Source organism: Ctenocephalides felis, unplaced genomic scaffold (genome assembly GCF_003426905.1).
Source record: "Ctenocephalides felis isolate EL2017-DRISC unplaced genomic scaffold, ASM342690v1 CF-g0.4_SCAFFOLD_03571, whole genome shotgun sequence".
NCBI classification, from domain to species: domain Eukaryota; kingdom Metazoa; phylum Arthropoda; class Insecta; order Siphonaptera; family Pulicidae; genus Ctenocephalides; species Ctenocephalides felis.
The window spans coordinates 54,965,261-54,986,594 of NW_020539725.1; the positions used below are offsets into that span (position 1 = coordinate 54,965,261).

Genomic DNA, 21,334 nt, shown 5'->3' on the forward strand with positions numbered 1-21,334 from the left:
ATTATTGCATTGAGTCAACGCACTGCATTGACATGATTTTGTAGTTGTATACAGATAGATCACTTTGTTCCATATTTTGCTTTTTCGAATTCCCAGGACATTTGTGACACACGCCATTTTTTCATATGATATGATTTTATGATTACAATCTATCGTATTTAAGAACAGTTTTTTAGTATTTTCATGAAAACAATTTCCTTTTTTCCTAGGGAACTGGTAAATTAACAAAATTATTGCTGATCATAAAAAAATAGCACAATCGTACCCAGTCTCTCTTACTCGTTTTTTTCTTAACGATGAATTTGCTAGTGAATGAAAAAATATACTTTACCTATTTAATCTGCATAAATAACTAGAATTATATTGTATCAAGTCATATATGATTACATGACTTGTAAATTTTAATTATTATAATCAATTATCAATACTAATGTTTTAATTATTTTACGCTGACTTGCACATAAATCATCTATAATAATTTTTTTTTAATTCAGTGACAATCTCTGAAGAATTTCATTGTTAAAATGACAATTATTATAACTTATTTTTAAATCAGACTAGTGGTGCATGGCAAATTGCTGAAATTTTCCGTACCGAAAACTAAATTATTAAAAAAAACTTTGCAAAACTTTGAATAAAATAGATTTTTGAGAAATTTGGAATTTATAAAAAAAAATTAACATTTTTGACAAAATTTTGGACATTTTTTTTAATATTCTGATTTTTTTGAAAATTTTGGACATTTTTTTCAATATACAGTAAAATGTTTTTTGAATTATTTAAATCTGATTACTACTTAAAACTGATATACCATTCTCGGCACATTTTGCCCCGTATCTCTGAAACGGCTCGACCTTCCTTTGCTAAAAACTAATCAGCACGTCTCCTTATCTAATAGGAATCGAATGTTTTTTGAATGATTCAAATCGGTTGATCCGTGTTCGCAAAATCGTCGACGAAAATTTGTATCCGCACACACATACATACATCCATTTCTTTTAAGGTATGCCAAAATGTTCAGAAAACAGAAACGTAGAATTATATAAAATCTTTTAATTTCAATTTTTTTGCGATTACTATAACTTACCCTACAGAAAATTAAAAATATCAATAAAGCTTTTGAGACTCGGATTATTTTCTGTATGTCAAAATTTTAGAACGATGTTTCTCTTATTTTGAGAAATTGGCTGTGATAGAGTCGAGTATAAACAGATCATAAAACAAGAACAATAATGTAAATTTCCGTTTTGTCTTTAGTCTGTGGAATCTAAAAATACCTATTCCTTCTACATATAAATGTTTGATCTAGAAATGTATTGCATATTTTTGCACATTCATCATTTTACTGTATGTATGTACTGTTTTGTTATGTTCTCACAGGGGACATATAAAAGTTTTCAAAATATCCCACAGAGTTTTAAGTACATATCTAATGGAGCTTTTATTACGCTTGATATATTAAATTACTTACTTTTTATTACACATGGTTACATAGACCGGGATATGTCACTTTTCATCAAGTTAGTTGTGGCACTCTAATTACATGCAAAATTTGTAAAAGGTATACTTGTAAGTGAAGGTAGAAGGCTAAAATATTATATTTTTTTCGAATTTTTGACAAAAATTGTATATTTATTTTACACTGGTCCTGAAATGGATTACAACGTAAAACTTCTGATCATTATCAAATTGGGAAATTTGGAACTTCTGATGATTTCAATCTCGCCCTGGTGGTGTTGAGCCATAATTCTGTGGCAAGTTGGTTTAGATAATCCTGGAAGCGGCTTTTGAAATTGACTGAATGTGTTCGTATTTCATCGTTTATATTTATGTATTAACCAATTTAGTCATACTTTGGTGCTTTTGATATGTTTGGCTACCAAAAAAGTTTTTGTAAAGTTGTTACTAAAAGTATTCGGCAGGGTTCTGAAGATTAATGCTGAACAAGAAAATAAATTTGCAAAGCATTTATTCCTTCGTGTCAGATCTACTATATCTGATTTACCCGAATGAAACATTTCACGGTCGATGATTGCACACAGTGTTTTATTAGAGATTTGCAGACCGAGTGAAGACTCAGTAAATTGTATATAATACTAATATATGGGTGTGACGTCAAGAGCGGACGATTCATTGTCGCATAATAATTCAACATTCTTTCATCTTGCTTTATTTTACAGGCATGCATTTGATAAACAAAAAATTTAATTTAAAAAATTTACTCGTTTTGTTTTAAATCCATTCATTCTGCTATCTGTTAATGGAAGCAATCAGCAGAAATTGTTAACAATGTATGAAAAATCGATAAGAATATAGATATGCAAATTGGAATACAGTACTCATTGGAAAAATTACTAGGAGAACCTATAATATAAAAAAATAAAAAGAAAAAAATATATAATTAAAAATATATGTACATATGTATACATACTCATATATACGTATATGTATATATGAGTATGTATATATATGTACATATATTTTCAATTATAATAATTTAAAACAAATTTTATAAACAAAACGTCGCAATTCATAGAATATTTATCTCCTAACGACATTTATTTTTCAACTGGACCCTAATCCTTCCTTTCCTATCTGATATTGCGTGACTAACCACTTGAAATTGAATAAAGAATTCGGACACCGACGATCGTTGGGCAGAAGATAGTATATTGAACGACTTGTAACGGATAACACATAATGCTAATTTAGGTTTCCATATTTTAAATTATAACACACTGACGATGAGACAAACCTAGTCTCGAAACGTTTGTGAAAATTATTATTTAATAAATTAGTGCAAAAAAGTGTTGTTTGTTCATATTTCCAAATTAATATCTATTTATCCACTCAGAATACATTTGTTATATATATATATATATATATATATATATATTAATTCTTTTCCTCCAATTCACTTCTGCTGATGCATACTTAATTTCAATAAAACTTTGACGTCAGTTCACAAATTCTGTGAGAACGCTTTCATGCATTTTTTATATCCTAAAAACGTAAAATTCTAAATTTAATTAATATTATTTTAGTAATTCATGCATATTAATTTTAGTATCTTGTATAATAATCAATTAAGTGATAATGATCGAGTTCAAAAGTCATGCAATAAAAACTTCAATAAAATACTGTCTGCCAGACGTTATTATTAGTAAATAATAAATTTTATTGGTAATGGAATATTATATTATACGCACCAAGACTGGTTAGAAAATTTAATACTATATAACACTAATAAAAAAAATATTCAACATAAAAACTGACAATATTTCATTTTATTTATTAGTTTTTGTAAATCATAGCCTAATTATTTATTAATTAAGAATTTAGTGCACCTGTAATAGGTAAACCGAAACTAAATCTATAGGATCGAAGGAAACACAAGCGTTGAATATACTAATAAAATATTTTCAAATAACATGAATAATAATAAATTTGTATACAAATTCTACAAATTCCATGCATTTTATCAATAAATAGCTACTTCTGTTATTAGTAAACAAATCGTATTGTTGAAGCAGTTCACTTTAAAAAAATACTATAATCTTGCTGCATAATGAGTGATTGTATTGAATGAGTGATTAATAGCTTAATAATTATGTGCATAAATGCTTAACAATTAATTTTAATAATGATAATTACCTACTTTAATACATATTTTATTTAATTATCATAGTACAATAATATTCTATATATTTACATTATTGTAGGTGACATGTATAAATATTACATGTCATTGTTAAGTAGTTTATGATAAAAATATTAAAAACAATATTTAATTATATTGATTATTATGTGCTCTGTCATAAATTTATATCATTCATAATAAAATCTGAACTCATAAGATCTCCTACTGGAAATTATATAGGGTACATCGGGGCTTAAAATAAAAGTTCGAGGGTAAAAAGGTCCACTACCGATATCCTAAAAACAAGTAAAGATCAGAATTTTTCGACAACAATATTTGAAAGTAGAGGGAAAAAGGTCTACAGCCACCCATTATCTTGATTCTCGCGACTTAAGAAATGGGCAATGTTTGTAAATCCATAACAAAGGTGTCTTCTCTCCTTGTAAGCTTTTTTGATTGTGAGCACTGTTGTTTAGTTAACGAGAATTGCTCTAAAGATGTACTATTGTGTCGTTCTATAAGATTTATTATTTTTAAAATAGATTCTTTTATATAATTTCTATAAAATCTTACATGTGGATGGGGTAAAAAGGAACAACTGAACCTTTACCCTGGCACAGGTGTAAACAATAAATATTAGCCAATAAAAAAAGTAACAAAAGCAATTTTGCAAAAGATAGGTAAAATAACTATAGTTATTCCAACTATGTTGATGATCATTTTTGGCGAACAACCAGATCAAGGTTATATACAGTGTTATCTCTGTCAAAAATGTACTCATAAAATTTATATTTAAATTTATATTTATAATCGCCCAAAAATCGAAATTAAAGATTTTTCATTTTTTCACGTTTTGAAGGTTCCTGAACATTTTGGCATACCTCAGAAAAAATGGATGTGTGTGTATGTATGTATGGATATAATTTTTCGATTAGATTATGGCAAGTGCAGGTCTAGCCGTTTCGGAGATACCGAGCTAAATGTGCAAAAAATGGCAGTTTTTAAGAGAAAACTAAGCATCCAATTTGAATGATTCAAAAACTTTCTGCTTGTTTTGACAAAATAATTGCTTTTGGAAGAAAAAATTATTTCAATTTTTTTTCCTATTTCTTTTTTTCTTAAAAAAATTCTTAATTCTGGCTATGTTCTAAAACTCACCAATATATTTTAAATAAATAATATTAACTTTGTAATTCAGTTTATATAACTTTTATAAATATTAGACAATTTTACAGTATTTATATTAATCTATATAAAAATATTTAATATTTCTTGAACATTTTGTTACGGCACGGGAAGTTCCAGCAATTTGCCTTAAGGCACGATGCCATACACAACTAGTTTTAATTGTTTTCCTGGTGAATGAGGAAAACGATGGCATGCACCACAAGCTTGAATGAAAAAAACAACAAAATTAATATAATTTTAGTCATGTGTTAGTTTTGCTGCCACAAAAACAATTGTGGTGTCACTCCACTATTCAATTTATGAAGTTTTCTTTCAAAACTCTCCAGATAGTTCTTATCGATCTTTATTAGAGCCCATGTCTCTGATCGGTACGGAGCTATGCTCCAGACATTCATTAGTCTCTTAATTTAGTTTATTTAATTGCACTTTATTTAGTTCTCTACTTTGTGAACGCTGCCTTGTCCTAAATCTGATATCTCTCGTGCAGTATCCCTCTCTGGTCAGGATGCTTCCTAAATATTTGAAATGATCCACATCTTCCAATTTTCGATTTTCGGATACAGATACAGATATCACAAAAAAATAATACTCATCCGAAGATCACACGTATAAAACCCATCTCGATCATCTTTCCTATGGTAAGTTTCCACTGTGCCACTGTTCCAAGTCTTTGGACCAATTTAGGTTAATAGGTTAACGCCGGATAGATTCCGAAAGTACCGAATTGTTTTTATTCTCTTTAATTGCGATTAGTGACGCACATTTCAGCAGCACTATCAATGATGCATTCGGCGGCCGACAACAGGTATTCGTGTTTTTTTTGTTCAATTCGAATTAATGTTACGACCGAATAGAACAGATCTAGCCGTGTGTTTCTAATTACGTTTTCGTATTAAACGAACGGATTTAAAATTTATTGAAAACGAATACGACTTTGATTTTAGTACGGGGTAAGGTGATTAACTTACGCAAGGAGATAAATTTATATTTAGAAGACTTTTTTATTTCTATATGAATCACAATCTGTCTATTGTCATGAAGACATTTAGTAATTTTGTTAGATTTTGCAGATGCTATTGGAAGGCAACCCAATGTTATTTTAGCAAGTAATTACTTGCATACATTCTTCAAACAGTAGTTTTGTCATTTCTTTTAACAAAACCAGAAAGGATATTTTCTATACCCATCTTAACTTGTATATTAGGCTTGCTCTTAGGTAAGTGGCTAAGACGACTAGACCTAGATCAGAGGTATCGGGTTCGATCCTGCGTCGGGCAGCCTGTTTTCAAGTAGAAGTGACAACGGTTTTCACTTGGAAATATAGATAGCAATATGTAAAAAATAGCCCTGATCAGGTATTGTTGCATCAATAAATATTTGAACTATTAGAGAAACTGTGCAAATAAATAGAAAGAAAATATATGGAGAAACATTCAATTATACAACAGGACATCTGTTTGGGTTGTCATCTGTAGTACTGATTAGGACTCTTCAGTTATGATTTCTGTTAGAAAAAAATTATAAAAAAACTGGTGTATTAACAAGTTCAAATGGATAACAGTACTTCTTAATACGATGTTGTACGTGACCCATGATTTCAACTAGAAACTTCTAATTTCAAGGCTCTCGAACTTTCAATAAATCAAAAAATAATGACTATAAAAATACATGTATTTGCTTTTGTTATGACACCCTAATTTGTAATATTTTTAATATATACTTCAATAATCATAATATATTATCGTTTTTTGTGATATTTTGTTCCAACTCATGCCAATCAATCAGTATCAAGAATTTACTAAGTCCTCTTTGCAAAAACAACAATACAGCCTTAATTGTTTAAATTTATATAATATGTTTATATTTATTTAAATTTGGTAAATTTTGAGAAATATTATTACCATTTTTAAAATGTCTTTGAGATGAAAATAATCTGAAGTCAAATTATATAAATATTAGAGCGGGTCGATTAGTATGGGTCAAAAAAGTCGCTTAGGTGCATAATTTTTGGATACCAGAAATCAAAATAAGATACTTTGCTGAAGAAACCACATTTCTAAAATAAATCCTGATGCGTTGACCGAAAAATAAGGGTTGAAATTTCAAAAATTTTCTTTTTACCCATTAAGAGTGCCCCAATTGCCTCCAAATGTATAACAAATCCCCACTAACTTTGGAAGGCTGATCTACCCATGTCCCTAGTTTAACTCATGAGACCCCTCCCTGAGAGGGTTTTTCAAAAATTAACCCTTATTTTAGAGGTATAGTTTTTTCAGCAAAGTATCTTATTTTGATCTCTTGAATTCGAAAATCATGTGTCTTAGTCACCTTTAAATTGACCCGCCCTAATAAATATATTACAAATTTAAACTTTGTACAATATCAATACTTTGAGTAAAATTGATACTTGTGTGTGGTTTAAGGTATAAGGTTGACTTTATTGCATTTAAATGAGCATCAATTAATATTAGAATATCTAGATATATTAATAGTTTTCGAAATCTATATATGAATTTTACTAAATCGATTCATTCAATGTTAACGTGTATAGATTTCATTGATAAGCTGAATAGTATTGACGTAGACCACATGATATTCTAAATCAATTTCGAACATGTGCTAAAATAATTATACACAACTTCAATTTATAGCGAAAATTACAGTTTTTAGTAATTTTTTTTAACAACAATTCATTAGAATTTATTTAAAATTTATTCATTATTTAATTATTGATAAAATAATATTATCATTATTCAAATCCTTGTTATTACTTATATTTCTTTAATTTTTTAATAATCTATATTTTGCAAAAGTTTATTCAAGTTTCAAATTAATAAAATTTGATTCCCAAAAATCATTTTATTTTTGAAATTTGGGAAAGGAGGATTCATACAAGTTCAACAATGACACAAAGGAATTGACTGGACAGAAATGTTCTGTTTCTAAATACAAAGCTGCAATATGAGATTCCCATTAATAAGAAATTAATAACGTAATGTTGAAATATGATTTGTACAGTACTTTGCAATTAATTGCTAATTTTTTTAATTAGCATTATTAATTACATTTCAACACATTTATGGAATCATTTTTGCTTATGTATTGACATTTGAACTCTCGTCGGTATTGACTGCTTGAACATGACCTAAATATTTAAGTTGTTATTGTTTTGCCCATTTAGTCATATCTTGTAGGCAATAAAAATTTATAAAGATGTTTCCAAGTGTAGTTAAGTCATGTTATAGGTGTTAATTTGCATGTTTTGTTACTTTTATACGCAGTTTTATTAATAACTACATGCTATATTAAAGCCGTTAATTTTTATGGCTTTTACAGGGACAAATAACGCGCATTTTAACAATGGCTATTATAACTGAGTAAAAAAGTCTATTATTTTCTTAGGGCCATTTGTTTTTATAGTAATAATGGATACAGCTTCTTGTACTGTTTTACTGTTATTTTTTTAAATTAAACCCTGTCTGACATAGATTTAAAAATACTATGTCAATAAAAAAAAGAAAAAAAAATACATACACTGGTACTACGCTATTTAAAAAATAAAATGAACTAGGTATAAGTGGGATTTTGTCTTAAGTAATCACGTCGGAGAAGTAAATTTTTTCTGAACAACTTAATGAATATTTTTTCTAGTTATATTCTCTGATTGTTATACATATTTTAATTTTTTTCAGGGTTCTGGGTTATTGCAAAAACCTCTGACTTATGCATCGATGCAAGATGTGTACACAGTCAACAGATGGGATGCAACAGGACGATATTGTTTGCGGATTGTAGTTCCCGAAGGATCAGTATTATTACAAGTGAGATAATGTATATATACTTGGAACACTACCATTCACTGTGTAAATTTCACTTTAAACAAATAAAAAGTTCATTTCAAGGCTACGTTAAGGATAAATAGTTTATGCTTGTTTATCTAAGGATAAAGTCACATAGAAACACCTTTTTCTGAAACGAATGGTTCAAGCGACAATTATTAATTAGGTTCCTGTAATATTTTTTTTCAAACATTATTGGGAAATAAATTGCAATAATATCAAAGGGCAACCTTTTCCTAATGTTTAAACCTAAAATGGCCATAAGTCCTTGTTTCGGGCGGAACTGTCCCAGATTCCACCTTGTGTCCCGGGTTTTTCTAAAAGTAATACCACTAAATTATTGATATATTATTAACTTCCCGAGGGAGAAGTTTATGTTTTCATCAAAAAATCCGACTCGCTAATTTTATGTTTTCTCGAGGTTTCGAGCCATTCTGAATCGAATGAGACCAAATTTGGAAAAAGTATGTGTGTGTGTGTGCGCGTGTGTGTGAACAGATTTCCTTAAATTGCATTTGCATTTACTGTCATGATGAACATATCAGGTCATAATATAGAAACAAGAATATTTAATCAAAACGTCATTGAATTGAACATCTTATTCTTCAACCAGACTCTAAAATTACATATTTTATACCATTGTTTGAAATACTCATTTCTTAATTTATTTACTTACTTATGGGACAAATAAAAAAAATTAATTTTAACAACTGTTTGGCCACTGTTTGGCTGAAACTTCTCCTTACATCGTGCTTTTAGATGGTAACCCAATGGTTATCCCATATTTGTTGATTTTATTATTAGAATTTATCTAATAGGGTTGACATTTTTTCATTCGTAATTATCAATTTGCTACATATTATCCTCATTATATCACAAATATATACACTATAGATCAATATGCATTTTAGAAAAACATCTTCTCATTTGTTATTTAAATTAGCGCCTGAGTAGCCCACAATATTTCTGAAAAAAAAGTGCTAATTTGTAATAATCCTAGTGCAATTTTAGTTATGCAGTTTTTAAGTCAAAAAGTAGTTGGTTAAAATAAAAAAATGATACTGGTAACAAATTTAGACACAAATGATATGTATATATAAAATATTAAATTTGTTTCATAATCTCTTATATCAGGCAGCCCCCTGATTGAGATATGAAAATAATATATCGACAACACATTTCTTAATGAAAAATATGAATTGGCACTCTATTCACGTTTTCTATAAACTGATTGATGTACACGTTTCCCATCTACAAACATCTAATTGTGAATTTAACTTAAATGGAAACTTCTTATTAGTTGAATGTGCCATATTAATTGAGATCAATAAGATATTTATAAAAGTCAATACTGACTGCCTCAATTGTTTCAAATTGCGTACGTTCTGGATTCCTCAGTAAATTTAATGAAAATAAATAAAATGGTCAAAGAATATAGAACAAGTTATTTATTTATGATTTATATAATCAATTGATTGTTTAAAAATTCCACAACAAATAAATTACATATCTGGACAACCATGATTTCAGTGTTCTTTATTGATACAATATTAAGTACTTTGAACAAAAATAATCAAAAGTACCTCGATTTAATTTTAATTTAGAATTTTTTTATGATTTGCTCAGGAATTGAAAACGCACAATAGTTATAAATAAATAGAAATCAACGCAATTTCATTCAATTATTATTTTTTTTAGTATATTATTTTCTTCCCTTTGCAGGCAGCTAGTAGCTATGTTCGCGATCAATGGTTTCACTCGATTGTTTGGAAGGTAAATATCAATTAATTATTAAATTTTTATTACTATTTTCTTTGTCATAAAGACTATCAAGAGTTATAATCACTTATATTAGATTCTATTTATTTTCGATTTCTTATTACAGAAAAACCTGCACAAATACAAAAGCGTGTTATCACAATCCCGTTCACCTGAGATCATACTAAAAGAATTAAAGGTAAAAATAAATATGAATTTCTAAATGTAGAAATATAAATTCATTTACATACTCAATACAAACACTTATGAAATTATTCGATATGACATAATCATTATCTATTATATATCGACATTTATCAACTGTAAATATTGATTCATTTTATCAGTGTCTGGTGGATTTCGCTGCTACCACACCGTTACAAGATGACTGCATTATGAATGAACCGATTGCGATAGTTTCGGAACTTTTGGACCAGGTAATAATATAGATTTAGTAATTATTAGTCATAATTTAAGAAATGAATCTTAAAGAATTGGTCTAGCAACCCGGGATAGACATTCTTCCTGGCCGGCTTGATATCAAGCAGTAGTGTTATCAGCATTTTACTTGAAATTACAGTTCTAAAATATGATAAGAGAGAAAATAGTCTTCGGGACATGACTAGAGTGCATCTAATATAATTTTATCATTTTGGTCAACCTTCTTTTTTTTGTCTACAATGTTATAGAATTGGTTGGGAGGAAATTTTTTTGACTTACTGGGTCGTTTCTATTTATCTATTTTCAGTTAATGTCGAAGATATTAAATAGAAATCATCAAAATAGGTTTGTGATAAAAAATGGGGATTTTTGTTGTCGTTTTGTCTGGATGACAGATTCGATTTCATGAATATTATTTAAATTGTTTGTTTAAAAAGAAATTTATGAAACCAAAAAAACTTGCTAATTTTTGTTCAAATCAGTTTGCATTTATAAAGTATACTCATTTCCACATTTGCCATGCAATCGGGGCCATGAATTGATAAATATTGAAAATAAGCTTTAAATTAAATAACATAACAAAGCTTATTTTTCAAATTTCGCAATCGATTAAAATGAAAGTTTTACAACCTGATGATACAAATGTGAATTTTATTGATCCATATTTCAGAATGTATAAGATACCAGAAAATATTGTAAAAGAAATATTTATAAATCTCTACTAAAAAATATAATGCATACATGATATGCAGTTAAATTTATAAAGATCTAATTTTAATTACCCGTATAAGTTATAGTAATCGCAAAAAATGAAAAAATTGATAATTTTTGCTTATGTTTACGTTTCAGAGGTTTCTAAACAATTTGGCATGCCTTAGAAAATATGAATGTATGTTAGCGTGTGTGTGCGTGTGTGTGCGTGTGCGTATGTTTGTGCGGATCCAATTTTTCATTCGCGATCTTGGAAGCACGGATCGAACGATTTGAATTATTCAAAAAACATATATTCATTAGTAATCATTTTTGTAAATCAGAAATATTTGAAAGTATTCACCAAAATGAGATTTGATCATGTAAAATATAAATTCAAATCTTTGAGAACCATTTAGCAATCGATTAAGCAGTTTTCAATAATGATAACTAATTCAATTTTAGAAGTTTTGCGCAATTTCCAGTACAAATATCTTTAAACTTAGATTATAGATATAAACTAGTGTTGTATGGCATCGTGCCTTAAGACAAATTGCTGGAACATCCCGTACCTTAATGAAATATTTAAAAAATATTAAATGTTTCGAAATAGATAGAAAGATACATTTTTTTGAAAATTAAAAAAAAAAATCCCCAAAAGCAATCGTTTCGTCAACACAAGTAGAAAGTTTTTTTAAATAATTCAAATCGGATGCTTAGCTCTCTCAAAACTGACATTTTTTGCACATTTAGTATCTCCGAAACGGCTGCACCTGCCTTTGCCAAAATCTAATCACCACTTCTCTGCATTATCACGAATCGGATGTTTTTTGGATCATTCAAATTCATTGATCTGTTCTCTTAAAAACTGACATTTTTAGCACTTTTTGCTCCATATCTCATAAGCCGCTGGACCTGCCTTTGCCAAAAACTAATCAGAACATCTCTCTATCAATAGAAATCGAATGTTTGGAACCATTGGAATCGGTTGATCCGTGCGTGCGAAAAGGTGGACGAAAATTTGTATCTATACATACATTTTTTGTGAGTTACACACATACGCACATACACACATCCATTTTTTGTGAGTTATGCCAAAATGTTCATCAATCTACAAAACGTGAAAAAATGCAAAAAATTTCAATTTCGATTTTTGTACGATTACAATAACTTACCCTACGGGAAGTTAAAAAAAGTCTAAAATTTCCAAAATATTTCAAAATTTTTTTTCAGTCTTTATTTTCAAAAATTCTAAATTCCTTAAAAATTTAATTTTTGCAAAGTTAAAAAAAAAATTATGGTACGGTAAGTTCCAGCAATTTGACTCAAGGCACGATGCCATACACCACTAGTTTTTTATATATTTGTAGAGTTAGAATTTTTGAAATTTCATATTACGTTATAATCAAAACCAGCGAAATAACCAAGTTTGTTATTTTGGTAGTCTTTATGAAAAAATTTTAAAATTACTATATGACAAAAACAAGTTGAAATGAAACAATTTCTGTTTTTAATAAATGTTACCTTTATTTCAGCCTGATCACATATGCAGCCGTGCTTCGTTATTGCGAACATCCGCACCTTTATTAGAAGACGCTCCGGCGAGTGCGCCATTGTGCCGACATGTCGCCAAGTATTGTCTTCACCCATACGATGAAATCAGTTCCGATAGCGGTAAATATACTCTTCTATTGCAAATTTCATCATAGACTATAATATATGTAAACCAGATACAATTATTTATAATAACATACAATTTACGCAAACTAATTATTACACTTTTTTGAACGTTATGGTGCTGCTGGTGTAAGGCGTTGAACATGATTAAGGAAAACAAAGGGAATTTTGCAGGCTTATTTATTTGAGATTCTGGTGAAATTTTGATGATATTCAGGATGGACAAATGAAATTTTGTATTTATTACAGAATCAAGTAACGATTCTCTATCATTTTCCGCTGTGGATCGATTGGTGAGGAGGATACTGAAACACGGAGCTGATTATTCGACGTCACCGCATGCGAGAGATTTAGTTCGAGATTATCTTGCAGCCATAGGAGGTAAGGAGATAATCCTAATTATTATCTTAAATTAATAAGTTTTAATTCCATAGTAGAATTTAGTCTAAAAGCGTAATCTGAAAGCATCATTTGTTTTCTTTGCTATTTTCTCAGACATACCAATAAGAATGCATTGCTACTAGGGTTTGTCGGTTTTAAAAAACCGGTTTTAAAAACCGTTTTTTTTTTCCAAAAATTATGGAATTCGAAACCGGTTTTCTGGTGAAAAAAGTCGGTTTTCACTGTATAAATGGAAAATGACAAATATTGCCAAATATAAAAGATAGATGAAAGCGTTTTGATTCTTGAAATCATATCGGTTCAATAAAGCATTTGATATCTTATCAGTCTATAAAGGTTTTGTATATATTAATTTAGATTTTTATACCAATGTATATATTATATTAATTTAAATCAATGTGACTCATTCTTGAAGAAGTAACTTCATCTACTCAAACTTGAAAAAAAGAGTTTTAAACCCTAGAAGCCACAAATTAAAGAACAAAAAACTTAGATTATATCAGGCTTTAAAAACAATTAAGCATAATTTGGTCGCAAGTATGAGAGTATTCTGTATTTCAGAAAATTTTGTGAGTAAACAAAGGACATGTCTAAGTAGCAATTCGATAGACGTTCTCAGTTTTTTTAAATCATATTTTATTAAACAAAAAAACAATTCGAATGTTTAAAATTAATTAATTAAAATTGCTCGGAATAGACATTACCCGAGTTTAGCTTAATTGTTTTCAAAACTAAAATTGATATGAACAAGTATGTATCAACATGTATCTAATATTAATTTAAGAAATGTTTTTCATTTAAAAATGTAATATTTTTATTTGTTCGAAAACTTTCCTTTTACTATCATAAAAATATTTTTATTCTTATATGTGAAAACGATGCATGAATAACGAATAATTATTTTCAAAGTTATTAAATCAAGATAAACTATTATTTTTTTGTTCTACTAATTAAAATGAAAATAATTTTGCTTACTATCCATAAAATTGAACAATAAATAATTCAGTCAAATACTGCTCTAAATAACACTAAATTTGCGGATAAATTACAGAATATTCGAGCAAAAATTTATTTTCTATATAAAATTCGAAAACCGGTTAAAACCGTTTTTTTAGTAAAATTAAAATTCGAAAACCGGTTTTCTGAAATGTCGGTTTTTGTATAAACCCTAATTGCTACCATATTTAATTTGTTTTAATTTAACAGGAGGTGTTGGAGGTCGGGAACGATTAGCTGCTTTTGTTGAAAGGTATAAATGACATCATATTTTTACTTATTCTTACTCACAGATTCACACACGTGTTATTGGCTGTAATAGTCCAGTCATGATAGTAAGTTCACGTCGGAATTGAAGATGCCGAGCTGTAAGTCTGTAAATACTTGTATATTGACACCCTAAAGTTGTCTCAAAACCTACATATGTTATTGGCACCCTACCACATGTAGGTTTTGAGACAACTTTAGGATGTCAATATACAAGTATTTACAGACTTACAGCTGGGTATCTCGAATTCTGATATTCTTACTTAATTTAAGCTTAAATGACTGGACTATAATACGATATTTTGCCTTAGAAGATTTGTTTCATATCAACATAAAAAAGTCATAAAAATATTAAAACTAATATTTTTTTCACTATCTTCAACGCAAAAATTATAATTTTGTGATATCTTCTATTTTCAGTGTTCACGGGCCAGGAAGTGCTTGTCCTCATCCAAGAGTTCTGCCAAATCTGGCCTCCGTCTGTTTTGCAGGAATAACGGCACGTTTAGAAGAACTCGACCACGAACCAGTAAAAATCAACGGTCATAAAATTGAAAACTCGCCAGCAACTGATTTCTCCGGAGATTCTGTAAGCGAAAAATCATGTGATACGGTAGACAACTTGAACAAAATCAACAAAGCAGAACCCTTGATCCTAATACCTACATCCGATGTCAACCTAATTGATTTAGAAGAACAGCAAAACATTAAAAACGAAGCATTAAATAATCTTAATTCCAAAAGTGATGCAGAAGATCAAAAAAAGACTGATGCAGAAATCGTAGACGTAGAGCAAGATTCTTGTAAAGAGAACGAGAGCAATTCTTCACAATTGAACGCGGAAGATGCAGATGAATCGAAAACATTGCCTAAAAGTGATTTAGAAGTAGACGAAGATAATTCTCACAGTCCGACCAAAGATACAAAACCAAGCACAATTTTAGAACATATAGTATTAAATAATAAAGCACTTATTGATAATACCACAAAAGTATTAAATGAAACCAAGCAAGTCTTAATGCAGGGTCTTAGAACGCAAAGATTAATGGATCAATCGAGGGAGCATTTAATTGGTAATGTAGATGAAGAAGAAGATGTTAGTACGGAAGATACGGGGAGTTATAGAACTTGTTTAGAAATCGAATATGGTATGTATAAAATTTATAAAAAAATATAACAAAATTACATAAATCGTAGGTATTACTAATATAATTTGCAATTTTTATTGCAGGACCAGATTGTGAGGAAATATCACTTCTCGAAAGCAATATGGAAGTTATCGACGCACAAATCCAAATATTTGCCACAGTTTTAGAACTCATGTAAGATTCAAAACAAATTTTTCTATTAATTGTTTATATAGTTCGTCAGGTTGATTATATATTTCATATCTATTTAGATTTCTATTCTAAAATAAAAAAGCTGAATAGGAATGAAAATACGTTTTTCACGTCGGTTCTCCTTTAGGAAGTCTAATTTATTACAGATCTAGCCATAGTTCCTGGTTGCCCTACCTTGCCTCTCTGTTGCAACCACTGCCATTCCCTGCCAAGGCGATGACTTCGCCTGGTTTCCTTCGAGCCATGGCTCCGACGGTGCGTCGTTTGGCAACCAGCAGGCAATGTGAAGTTCATCGAACGCTAATGCCTGTCAGACCCACCAAGAAAGGCTGGTTAGATCTCTACTGTCCAGTGACGGGAGAATATAACATGTGTCCGGACGGCGGAAAAGTCTGGTGTCTAATGGTATGATAAAATTTAGTCAGACTTCCTCATACTTTTTATCTTGGTACTCATTTTAATTATTAATATTTTCTATTACCGTTAGCTTTCTACATTGCTTGGCTGCTGCGGCAGGCGCAAGCGTTTCTTGCTGCAGCATCTGATACCTAAACGTTTAGAAGATTGCTTCCGACTAGCTAGTCAGCCATGGGCCGGATCCGTGCGTCTAGTTTTAGCTTTGGTGATTGAATGGGACCTTTTGGGCCAACGGTGGCCTGAAGAAGATGGAAAAGAAGAGTTTCAGACAAATCAGAAATTGAACAATGATAATGAGGAGGACGTTATGCATCGAGTTGTTGCCGCTTTGATGAGCACTCAGCGAGGGAAAGAAGTCTATACTGATGCTTGTGAAAGGAGGGCGCTTTTGGAAAAAATGGTATAAAACAAACTATGGTAGACAGTTTCTCTTCTAGAATCTTAAACATGAAACATTTACAATTCGTGTATTTTGGGGTAATATTATATGACAAATTAAATTTGATTAAAACTTTAGCGCCGTACTGGAGGACCACGCCGATTAGCATTGCCGCCGCGCGCTACCGATAAAGATTTAGAAGCTCTTTTATCAGATGGAAATTTTGGAGATTTACGAAGTCTGTGTTTGGCGTTCACTAGAGTTACTGGAGCCTGCGCTGAACAAATAATTAAGGTAGCTAGATCTTCCTTTATTACATTTATTATTATAATATTCAAGACACTATTCGTCCAATAGTAGCCTTAATTGCTTAACGAATTTTATGAATTTAATCGATAATTATAATTTAATGAATTTTGAGTTAAGAAGACCATTGCCTTTGTACGGAGTTCTGTTGGTCGTTACTTGATAATCAGTATTTTTTTATTATTATCTGAATGCATATTAACGGTTGTATTAAATATTTATAATAGTTGCCTGCCTTACGACAATTGAATTTATGGTCGACGCAATTTGATGATGCCGGCTTGCAGATACTCGCGGAAAATTTGCCGCAATTAAGACAGCTCAATCTTTGCGAGACTCGCGTAACTGACGCTGGAATCGCTTCTTTGGCTTGTAAGTACATTTATTAAATATATAATATGGACAAATTTTGAGAATATCTAGATACATTAAATATATTAGACGAAACATCGAATAAAAGGCAAAGCTTTAAAAAAAATCCCTTCGTTAAGGACAAGTTAGTATGTAAATGGTAGTACTAATTTATTATACATCATGTCTAACATACATTGATGATGACATAAAACTTTATATCGAAATGTTTGATAAAAAATTAAGGATTAATTTATAAATCTTAGCTTTTTATTTGATGTATGGTCTTAGAACAACCTACTCAACATCAAAATGTCTCAACATCAAAATTATCTACTTTAACACTAAATATATATATATCAGGGTGGTCCTTATTATGGACATTTTTTAATTTTATTGCTCCCAGGAGCTTAAATGCTTCCAAATTTATAAAAAAATCTCTAAAAGTTTTAGCTCTTAACATTAATTTTTAGATAGTGCGCAATTCAATCAAAGCTCCGTATGGAAAGGGCACGGAAAAATTTCGAAACTTCTAAAAATGTTTTTTTTAGGTATAACTTAGCGACAAATGAATTAAAAGTGATGATTTGTGTCATCTTTTATTGAAAATTTGACTCTCTCTGCAAAACAGATTTTATATCATTTGTTTTGTAGAGCGTCGAATTTTTCATAAAACTCTTTCATTTGTTCGCTAAGTTATATCTACAAAACATTTTTGAAAATATTCCCATGCTATTTTCATACAAAACTTTGATTGAATTGCGCGCTATCTAAAAGACAATATTAAGAGCTAAAACTTATAGAGGATTTTTTTTTATCAATTTGGAAGCATTTGAGCCCCTGGGAGCAAGGAAGTTCGAAAATGTCCATATTAAGGGCCACCCTAATATATATATATATATATATATATATATATATATATATATATATATTATGGTAACATGGTGTAATGGTTGAACCTCGCTCTGGACAACCTAGCATCATGCAACAGAAATGTTGCATGCCAATTTTTACTTGAAAATATATCGATCAAAAATATGTTTCCAATTGAAAATAGTGCCCCTGTTTCGGGCACTTCGATGTGAAATGGCAGTGAAAAACCTTTAGGGGGCGTCCATTACTCACGTGATCGATATTTCAAGGATTTTTGGATCCCCCTCCCCCTTGGTGTTACGTGGTGATATTCAAAAATACCCCTTGTCCCGCACCAAGCATCACGTGTATTTTTAGTTAGGAGAAAAAATGGTAAAATTTTGGATTTTTTTTAAATGTTTGGAGTTTTAAAAAAATAATCAGGTAAAAAATAAATTGCACGTGATATCTTACTATACTCCACTGTCCACCCCCCCCCCCGCGTGATTTTTTTTGTGAGATTCCCTCTTTTCTTAAAAACCTCAAGTGATTAATGGACATCCCCTTAACACTATTCTTCCTTGCATCGAGTAAGATTTTATCCCATCTCACGAACCTGCCTCAGGGCAGTATCATTCATTATTATTATTATATATTAAACTAAAATTTTACTATTATAATTTAATTCAATTTCTATATTCAGCATTAAAACACTTAAGAACATTGAATCTGAATAGTACTTCATTGACTGCCACTACATTACAAGAGTTAAGAAATAAACTTCCTGAATTACAAGACTGTGATGTGCGTTATACCGAAGCTTGGTGATAATATAATTCATTCAGAATAGACTACATCCGTTGCATTGGATCATTATCTTATTATATTTAATAAAAAAATATTGTAAGTTACAATTATAATATAGTACATTTTAGTATATGGTATATCTCCATTCAGCTTATATTTTGAAAACTAATTCTCGGGATCATTGAAACTTTACTTGCATTTTGTAAAGAAATTATTGAAAAAAAAATTCGTGAACGCAGGAAAAATAATACTTGGTTTTAAGGCACTTGCATTAAAAATAATGAATTATCAACTGAATATTATTGACGAGGTTTGAAAACACTTATACTTTAAACTGTTTGATAAAGCTAATGAAATGAAAATGGGTCCAGATTTTGATCAAAACTTTCGAATAATATGGTTTGAACCAAAAGGCGCGGTATAGCCCTTGAAAATTTGGCTTATTTTGAACAGTTTAAAATATTATAAGCTTATGAGCAGCAGCGGTTCAATTATAAAAAATAAAATAAAAATTATTCAAAGGTTTGAAAAATCGGAATTTTCCATATCAATATGTCTCGGTAGCTCCTTGGGTTAAGCGAGATACTACTCCTTTTCATATAATTTTTCATTATATATATTTGAAAATTTTCTACTTAAAATTAATTTATGCAAGTGCCTCATTTTTCTTTCTTGTGCTTGCGATTCTCGACCAAATTATTGCACCGTTTTTGCTATAAATTTCAAATATTTGCCCAGTAATCTTTTATTAAACTATCAAAAAGCGTATTTTTTTAAATGTTCGTGATATGCTATGTTAATACTAGTTTTTTTTACATTCTATTCTAATTATTTTATACTTGAACTTTTTTACTACTATTTCATTAGTCAATATAAGTGCACTATAACGTAATGAATATTCCGAATCTTAGGAATTTTGTTGTAAGAAGATTTTGATGAGCTAATTCTAATAGCTTATTAATAATAATATATAGTGATAATTTTATTAAAATAAATATTTGAAGCTGATAATTAATCAGTTTTTATCAAATGTTCACAAGTTCAAAAATGGGTAATTTTAGCATTTGAGCAATTTGTGAATAATTCCAATAGTACGAATTTAAACTACTTGAAAGTTATTTATTAGATATATAAGATATTTGCAAGTTATATTGTTATTGTAGTGTACACATTTTCATAATAAATCGTATCTTATAAATGGAGTGCTCAGAAATAGTTATAAATAAATAATTGATGTTTATTAAAATTTTGAATCACTAATAGAATTCTAATCACAAGAAAGAATTATATAAGTTGAGTTGCAGTAATACTGGATTTAAAAAACCTTTGTTCCACTTAATTTTGGCAAAAAATTAGTAATTTTTCTTACTATGAGCACTCCTTCTGTTCTGCACGTTTGCTCATATATATCGATATTCAAATTCATAATAAAATATGTCCTAAGGAGCATTTAGTATTATTCATAAAAAGTTGTATTTTGCGATAGTATATTTGAATTATAAGCAAATTAAATATATATTTATTTATGAACAAAATAAATTCTTCATACTTGATCAGTGATTTCATTGGGCCTCAAATTAGTAAAAGAAATAACGACTTAATTATATTAAATTATGTGGATAAAAATTTCACTGATTTAATACTTGTTTCTAGGATCTTTGCATAGTATTTGACTGAAATGTAGTAGGATAAGAATTTTGAAATCATAATTTCAAAATAGTGTTAAAATTTATAATAAACACTGTATTTATCGTACAGATACCTAAATAAATGTAATTAATATAATTGCAGTGTTTAGAACTTATGCATTTCTTGTATTGTGAACGTTAATAATTACAATATTCTTTTGCATAACTTTGTTATGTATGATATGTAATAATTGTAATTGTACTCAATACTATAATTAAACGTAACTGATATCTTCCCGATATTATGAATATTTCAAAACTTTTTTTAAATAGTATAAATTTACCTTTCTATAATA

General features: G+C 29.3%; 1 protein-coding gene across 1 annotated transcript in view; it reads left to right on the plus strand.

Annotated features, from left to right (window-relative positions):
- Positions 1-20,082, plus strand: part of LOC113384615 (C-Maf-inducing protein-like) — a 43,564-nt gene extending 23,482 nt beyond the window's left edge. The window contains exons 5-18 of the mRNA XM_026622362.1: positions 8,521-8,649; positions 10,390-10,440; positions 10,553-10,624; positions 10,773-10,862; positions 13,092-13,230; positions 13,483-13,614; positions 14,842-14,884; positions 15,319-16,046; positions 16,130-16,220; positions 16,385-16,643; positions 16,726-17,055; positions 17,173-17,328; positions 17,568-17,712; positions 19,247-20,082. Coding sequence (XP_026478147.1) covers positions 8,521-8,649; positions 10,390-10,440; positions 10,553-10,624; positions 10,773-10,862; positions 13,092-13,230; positions 13,483-13,614; positions 14,842-14,884; positions 15,319-16,046; positions 16,130-16,220; positions 16,385-16,643; positions 16,726-17,055; positions 17,173-17,328; positions 17,568-17,712; positions 19,247-19,371 — 2,490 coding nt within the window. The 3' untranslated portion in view covers positions 19,372-20,082. The remainder of the gene's footprint in view (positions 1-8,520; positions 8,650-10,389; positions 10,441-10,552; positions 10,625-10,772; positions 10,863-13,091; positions 13,231-13,482; positions 13,615-14,841; positions 14,885-15,318; positions 16,047-16,129; positions 16,221-16,384; positions 16,644-16,725; positions 17,056-17,172; positions 17,329-17,567; positions 17,713-19,246) is intronic.
- Positions 20,083-21,334: the final 1,252 nt, after the last annotated feature.